The sequence below is a fragment of the Galeopterus variegatus genome, unplaced genomic scaffold, assembly GCF_000696425.1.
Source record: "Galeopterus variegatus unplaced genomic scaffold, G_variegatus-3.0.2 Scaffold424, whole genome shotgun sequence".
Taxonomy (NCBI): Eukaryota; Metazoa; Chordata; class Mammalia; order Dermoptera; family Cynocephalidae; genus Galeopterus; species Galeopterus variegatus.
Genome location: NW_007726535.1, coordinates 32,390 through 40,028, shown reverse-complemented (window position 1 = coordinate 40,028; position 7,639 = coordinate 32,390). Strand labels below are relative to the sequence as shown.

At 44.8% G+C, this 7,639-nt stretch overlaps 1 protein-coding gene across 1 annotated transcript in view; it reads right to left on the bottom strand.

Annotated features, from left to right (window-relative positions):
• Positions 1-7,639, bottom strand: part of RFT1 (RFT1 homolog (S. cerevisiae)) — a 46,297-nt gene that overhangs the window by 16,586 nt on the left and 22,072 nt on the right. The window contains exons 8-10 of the mRNA XM_008568599.1: positions 4,570-4,620; positions 3,688-3,818; positions 1,914-2,058 (exon numbers count right to left, since the gene is read on the bottom strand). Coding sequence (XP_008566821.1) covers positions 1,914-2,058; positions 3,688-3,818; positions 4,570-4,620 — 327 coding nt within the window. The remainder of the gene's footprint in view (positions 1-1,913; positions 2,059-3,687; positions 3,819-4,569; positions 4,621-7,639) is intronic.

Below are 7,639 nucleotides of genomic sequence, written 5' to 3'. Positions count from 1 at the left end.
AAAAAAAAAAAAAAAAAAAAGATTGTTGGGCAATGGGGTGGGGAGGGCCGCAGTGTTAATATTTTCTGGAATAGTCAAGGCATTCAGATACACAGCACTGGTCCAACAAGTCAGGAGCAGGGCGAGGAGATGAGGGGTAGTGTAGAGACTGGGGAGGGAAAGCCAGCAGGCACGCTGGGGAGAAGCACTGACTACCACGAAGCCACACGGGCTTTATGGAGAATGGAAATTTGCTCAAAATGAGAGGAAGCTACAACTCGGAAACAAACCCTAGAAGACCCTGCTGGGGTCCTGGGCCAGGCAAGAGATGACAATGGTCCTGAAGATCCTGCAGTGACATACACAATCACACATGCTTCTAAGAGACTGGGAAACCAGAACCATTAACAAGACTCTGATCTCTCTGGAGATGAGATTGGGAGAGCATCTTTTTCAGTCTAAAGTTATTAATGACTCAGAACATATTACCTTAGAAATTAACTAACACTGACCCTTTTAATTGATAAATTATCAATGCTTAACTGACACCAGCACCTCATCTGAGTAAAAGGACTACCCAATTACAGTAGTTTGTTAATATCTCTTCTACTTGTATGACTAATTACTCCACCAGGTGAACACTATAATTATGGGATAGTCCTCTCCTCAAGGCAATTTCCTGTGATTGTGTCACATTAAAGGCTGTTCATGATTGCTTTCTAAAGGGGCAGAGCTACTATGAAATAGTTGAGTCCCCAATCCCCACACATAAACTTACTAATGGCTTCCTAACGAGGCCTCCCTGCAGTTGCCGGATGGAAAAGTACTTCTCACAGCACAAGCCCCAGGCAGCTGCAAACCTTCATTGGCTTCACAACCGATGTTTCTCCAAACTTAGTGACCTTCGCTCTAGTGTAGATATTTGGCTCTTCTTCCTCTAATACCAAGTTTGTGTTCAATTACAGTGGTGACTAAAACATGCCAGTGAACTTGTAAAATGACATTTGACAAAGCTCTTTATATTGAGATGGGGCAGCAGAAAGAAGTCTTCATGGTTCTTGTCTAGTGGCCTGAGGAATTGCAAACATCTTTGCTAAACCCAAGATGAAACACTGCAAATGGACTGACTGCCTATAGGCCAGCACATTTTGAAATTGGTGAAGTCCTGAAGGCCTAAAAACTGCCATGATTTTCTCAGTGGCCTGAGCACCAGGTATTTTAAAGTTAGACACATTCAATACTTTTCTCCTTCAAAAACCAAGAGTCGGGCCGGCCCGTGGCTCACTCGGGAGAGGGCGGTGCTGATAACACCAAGGCCCCGGGTTCGGATCCCACATAGGGATGGCCGGTTCGCTCACTGGCTGAGCATGGTGCTGACAACACCAAGTCAAGGGTTAAGATCCCCTTACCGGTCATCTTTTAAAAAAAAAAAAAACCAAGAGTCACTGGATTAAATATACCATTTTATTTGCTGAGATCAATTTTATTCTCTGCAAATGGTGCTGGGTTATCCTTCAGAGGCTTTTATGCATCAGGCTGTGAGATTTATGTGGCATTGACTATCCTGAGATGTGTTTAGTGCCAAGCAGAGACTCATTAAAGCCTGCCCTCTGCCTTCCTTCCTCGTCCCAGAAGCAGCGCTGGGAGGGGCAAAACACATTTTAGGCCTGAGAGGAAAGACAACAGTAGGAAGGATTCATAACAATTTCTCCAAGTGAAGTTGGGAAGCTGATTGCCCTGGTACCAAAGCCACTGACCACACCGCGAGCCAGCATCTGAGCTTGAGTGAGGGGGACAGCCCCACAGCCCCAGCCACCAGACAATTTTCCCTACACTGACACATATCCACTGTATGCACAAGTTCTCAAATTTCATTAGACCCTTCTATTTCTGTCCAGAAATGAGAATGTATCAGGCAAAGCTCTTGTGCGTACCTGATCCTGAGCTCAGCATGGTCCCTCCGTAGATGTCCAGAGCCAGCTGAGAATAGGCAAGACCAAAAACAGTGATGGTCAGGCCAGCGAGCAAGGCCAGCTTGAGCAGGGACTCCAGAACCGCAGCGGCCACAGCAACGTCCTCCTGGGGCCAGAGGGAAAGGGAAGGAAGTTGGATGAATCGTGAGCCAAAGAAAACCTTCACATCCGGCCTCCTTCCTTCACTGGTTTGTAGCTCACTCTTCCAGCTGGGTGAGGGGCATCACTGCTGTTCTGTAGCCTGTGTTTGACTTTGACAGTTAGCCAATGGAGGAAAAAAGACAGTGTGTCTCCTAAGTGGTGAGGAGGAGGTTTAGTTTTCAACTCATTTAGGATAAACTATTTCAAATATTTCTTAGAAAACACTCACTTTGGGCTGGCCCATGGCTCACTCGGGAGAGTGTGGTGCTGATAACACCAAGGCCACGGGATCGGATCCCATATAGGGATGGCCGGTTCGCTCACTGGGTGAGTGTGGTGCTGACAACACCAAGTCAAGGGTTAAGATCCCCTTACCGGTAATCTTTTGAAAAAAAAGAAAATACTCACTTTGCCCTCTGATATTTATTCTTAAATGAGCAGCAAGTTTTCACATATGTAGCCAGCTCTGTGCTTCTCCTCTCAAATGTCTCAAAATTCTGATGTTACTGTTAATGTACACTTAGGAAAATATTCCTAAATCAGACTGAGAACCAGATCAGCTCAGTTTGAGGTACTGTGCATAAATTATATTTTGCAAAATATCTTCTAAGACATGTAAGAGGTCGAACTAGCTTACTTTTAATTCTAAGATAAGAAATTTTCAGTGGTTTAAGAAAAAGTGAAGTTTCTACAACCAAATACTCCTGGATTAAAATCTCCTCTTCCTGGGGCCGGCCCGGTGGCGCACTGGATAGTGCGCCGCTTGGGAAGCGCGGCAGCGCTCCTGTCCGAGGGTTCGGATCCCACGTACAGACCAGCTCCCGCTCACTGGCTGAGCGAGGTGCGGGAGCAACGCCGAGGCTTGCGATCCCGTCGCCGGTCCCCGGTCCGGTACGGGGGCAACACTGAGGGTTGCGATCCGTAGCCGGACACGGAAAAAAGACAAAAAAAAAAAAATCTCCTCTTCCGTATTTATCAATCACAGTAGCATGTAGATTTTTACAGTTAGAATATAGCTCTAGTTAGGGTGTTGTGTTATAACACCAAGTTCAAGTGTTCGGATTCCCCTACCAGCCAGCCACCAAAAAAAAAAAAAGAATCTAGCTCTGGGCATGTCACAGTCTGAAAGAACCTTAAACAATTAAACAATTGGTGTGGTCAGTGAAACCCAATGACCATGTCCTTTCTTCCCCACGCCCTAGGTTAGCCTTGCTCCAACCTCTGCATCCTTTGGTTCCCGAGAAGCTGAAAATGGTGGAGCCAACCTTGCTCTTACACCAATGACGAGACCATGGGAGGGCATCTGCGCTGCACTGGGGACTTCTATAGAGAGTTCTGAGAGGTCTGGGTCAAGAGTAAGGTCATAAAGGACAAAGAGGAGAGATGGAAGGGACAGCCAGGGGGAAAGGGAGAAGGCCACGAAAGAAGACGAGAGCTCTGGGTCTTGCCATCATACAGAATGTGATAGATGAAGGGAATCTGTAAGAAAAATTCACATCAAACAGAAGGGAAACAGACTGCTCCACGTTTCTGTCTGTCTTGCAATTAGAGGGAGAATTCACTTGGGAGACAATGACATAAGAACAACGACTACCTGCTTCTGAAGAGTGGCATCCTTTTCCCTCTCCAGCACCTTAGCAAAGAACACATAAAAACTCTCCTCTACTGGCTGGAAAATTAATCTGGCTACAAGAGAGCCAAGATTATTCACTATATCATATACACCTACAAAACGAAAAGGAAGAAACAGCAATCATACTGGTTTTTCTATTTTAATCTTTATAGCACTATTAAAATTGTTTTTCTAATTTAATATTTTTAATTAAACTTTTTAAAAATCTTGAGATAACTGTAGTTTCCCATATAGTTGTACAAAATAATAGAGATCCCATGTACCCTTTACCCAGTTTCCCCACATGGTAACATCTTGCAAAACTGCAGTACAGTATCATAACCAGGATACTGACATTGATACAGTTAAGATACAGGATGCTTCCTTATTAGCACTTTTTAATAAAAGCCATTAACACAAAGTTGATTTTTTTCTATTTTTATTTCCATTACTTTAGGATTACATTAAAAAATAAATATGGAAAAAAAATATTGAGAGAGACCTATGTAGCCATACAAACATATGGATCTTTCTGATTGGAATGGTGAGCCCCCTTTTCTCCTCTCCTAGTACTCCCCACCCTCTAAAATGGGCACCAGCCCTCTGCAGGAAGCAGGGTAGAGAGCAGGGGGTCTCAACAGAAAACCTGCCACCAAGTCACATTAGAGGACATAGTCAGTACACTATACGTATTTACAAAGATCTATAATTTACAATCTTCAGGATTCATTTTTTTACAATCTCCTTTTTTTATAATCTTCAGGTTCATTTTCATTAAATATATCATACTACAGAGAAAAATATTAGGAAGTACCTATTAATAGTATTCACCTTTAATTAAAACACTACAGAATTTCATCTTACCCTGATCACCAAAATTTAATACATTCAAAAATGTCATCACATATCGTTCGCCTGTAAATGGAAAAGCACAATAATTAGCATTTCAAACACACATTGATTTCTTATTTCTTTTTCTCTTATCATCTATCAACTTTGCCAGTTGACAAATACTCTCAAAGGAAAAAAATTACAGAATCAGTTAAAGACATGTTTCTTGTCCTGATGTTGATTTCAAATAATCTCATAATAACAGTTTGGAAAGTGTTGAGGGCTTTATTGACAGCAAACCTCCAAACCAATTAAATTTTTAAAAAAATCAATAAAACCAGCCTAACAAGTTTTTTGTTTTTTTTTTCCTTTTTGTCTTTTTCCGTGTCCGGCAATGGATCGCAACCCTCAGTGTCGCCCCCGTACCGGACCGGGACCGGAAACGGGATCGCAACCCTCGGCGTTGCTCCCGCACCTCGCTCAGCCAGTGAGCGGGAACCGGTCTGTATGTGGGATCCGAACCCTCGGCGGGAGCACCGCCGCGCTTCCCAAGCGGTGCACTATAGCAGTGCGCCACCGGGCCGGCCCCTAACAAATTTTTTTTTTAAGTATGGGGAGATTACTACAATGTTAACAGTGAAAATGACTGTCGAAGTTTTAAGGGAGGTCAGATGATCTGAGTGTAAATTGTCTGTGAAGTGAAATTATGTGCACAGGCTCATCACAAGGTTGCTCTGGGTGGAGAGGGCTACCTGGGGGCTGGCAAGGCTCTGGAGCCTGAGCTTATGATTCAAATGCAAGACAGTTTACTGCCTTTGAGGTGAAGCCACCAGGCCAGAGGCCCTCCCTCTGGCTTCCATGAATTTTCTTATCCATGAGTGAAAAGCATTGACCACTATGGAAATGGAACACTCAACAGAACCCACAATTTGCTAAAGGTCAAATTTTCCCCTCCTAGCAACTTGCTCTGAAAGAAAAGCATTAAGAGGCTAGAAACAGTGATGATGTTCTCTCAAGACTTTCCTCTTACCCTGCCTCCCTACAAAGTCCCTGCCACTGTGTGTGTGACAGAGACCTCTGCAGGTCCTCTCAGGCCTGTATCTCTATGCTCCTCTGATCCAGCCTCACTGCTGATAGTTACGGGCTTTTGCAAATACAGTTCTCAGGTCAATCCCTGCTTTCACACCTTTAAATGGCTCTCTAGTGTTTGCAAAAAGTCCAGGCTTTTAAGTTCTGCATTTGAGGCCTTTTATAGACTGACCCCAAGCTATCTTTTTGGCCTCCCTTCACCACATTCTCTTTCTCACATTCTGTAAGCTCCTTGAGGTCAGGAGCCCCATTTCAGTTATCTCAATGTCCCAGGTATCCAAGCAGAGCTCCAGGAAATGAGAGGGCACTCAAGAGACTTCTGGTGAATGAGTTAGTGTTTCCAAGAACCGCCCTGAGAGCCCTGTAACAGTTAACCACACAAATGCCTGTGCCTTTGGTGACAGAATGAGCTCCTGGAGGCCATGGCCCATTACTCATTTGTCTCAGTATTTTCAGCACCTGTTCAGTAAATGTGAGGGAAAAGGTAACATTTTTGCTACTACAAAAAGTGATTTCAACTTTTTTAGTGCTGTTTGTTTTTTTTTAAAAGATGACCGGTAAGGGGATCTTAACCCTTGACTTGGTGTTGTCAGCACCATGCTCACCCAGTGAGCCAACCGGCCATCCCTATATGGGATCCGAACCCGCGGCCTTGGTTTTATCAGCACCGCACTCTCCCGAGTGAGCCACGGGCCGGCCCTAGTGCTGTTGTTTTTAAAGATAAAAATAATCTGGGGTGGGCTGAGCCTGTGGCACACTTGGGAGAGTGCAGCGCTGGGAGCACAGAAGCGCTCCCGCTGCGGGTTCGGATCCTATATAGGGATGACCGGTGTGCTCACAGCGCTCACTGGCTGAGCGTGGTGCGGCCGGTTTCAAAAAGGACAAAAAAATAATAATAATCTGGGGGTCCCATTCAGGCCCTTCCTTCTTTCACAGCCATGGAGATGGAGGCCCTGAGAAGTTTCCAACAGCCTTCTGCTAGTCAGCATACAGGCCAGGGTGGCCCAGCTGTGGAGCAAGCTCTTAGCACCGCATTCAGCTTGAGCTTGGGAGGCTTTAGCACTTGACTAACTTAACTTGGCTAACTTAAATCTGCTGCAGCAAACACATATCTAGTGACTGCAATCCAGACAATCAGTTTAGGGCCATCACTTGGACTGGACCCTCAAATTCATTTAAACTGCTTTAAACTCTGGGAGAAAAAAAAAAGTGCAACTGTCCTTTCCAAAACTCCCTCCAATGATTTTCCTGCTTAAACAACAATGTGAACTATCATAATATATAATTTCACCACAGTTCCTTCTGTTGTTGCTCTTCTGACTCTATCAACAAGCACTTGCTGAATACCTATCATGGGCCAGGCCTGGCAGGGAGGCAGCAGTGAAGGAAATACTCCCTGCTCTCAAGGAGCTCATAGCTCAGGCACTCAGCTCCCCCAAGGCTTCTGACCCTCACTTCCCCCATAAACTCCCTGAACAGGTTTACTTCTGTAATGGCAAAGTTAGAAGCTCAGGCTAGAAATACACTCTCAAATCTCATAGAACCTCAGATACCTCCTTGTCCACCCTCAGCTCACAGCAGGAGAAAGTGAAGCACAGAGGAAGTTACTTCCCTTTGGACACATAATTAACAAAAAATAAAGACAGAGGTGGGAAAAAAAAGGAAAACAACCAGATAATAATGACAGTTGTATTGGAATGCTAGGTTTATAGGGAATTTATTCTATTTTCCAAATTTTTTGTAAGGGGTTATATTACTTTTATAATTAAAAGACAGTTTTTGAAAAGATTAAAATAAGTTCAGTAATAGATATATGAGAGCACTTCAAAAAGTCCATGGGAGGGCCGGCCCGGTGGCGCACTGGATAGTGCGCCGCTTGGGAAGCGCGGCGGCGCTCCCGTCCGAGGGTTCGGATCCCACATACAGACCGGCTCCCGCTCACTGGCTGAGCGAGGCGCGGGAGCAACACCGAGGCTTGCGATCCCGTTGCCGGTCCCCGGTCCGGTACGGGGGC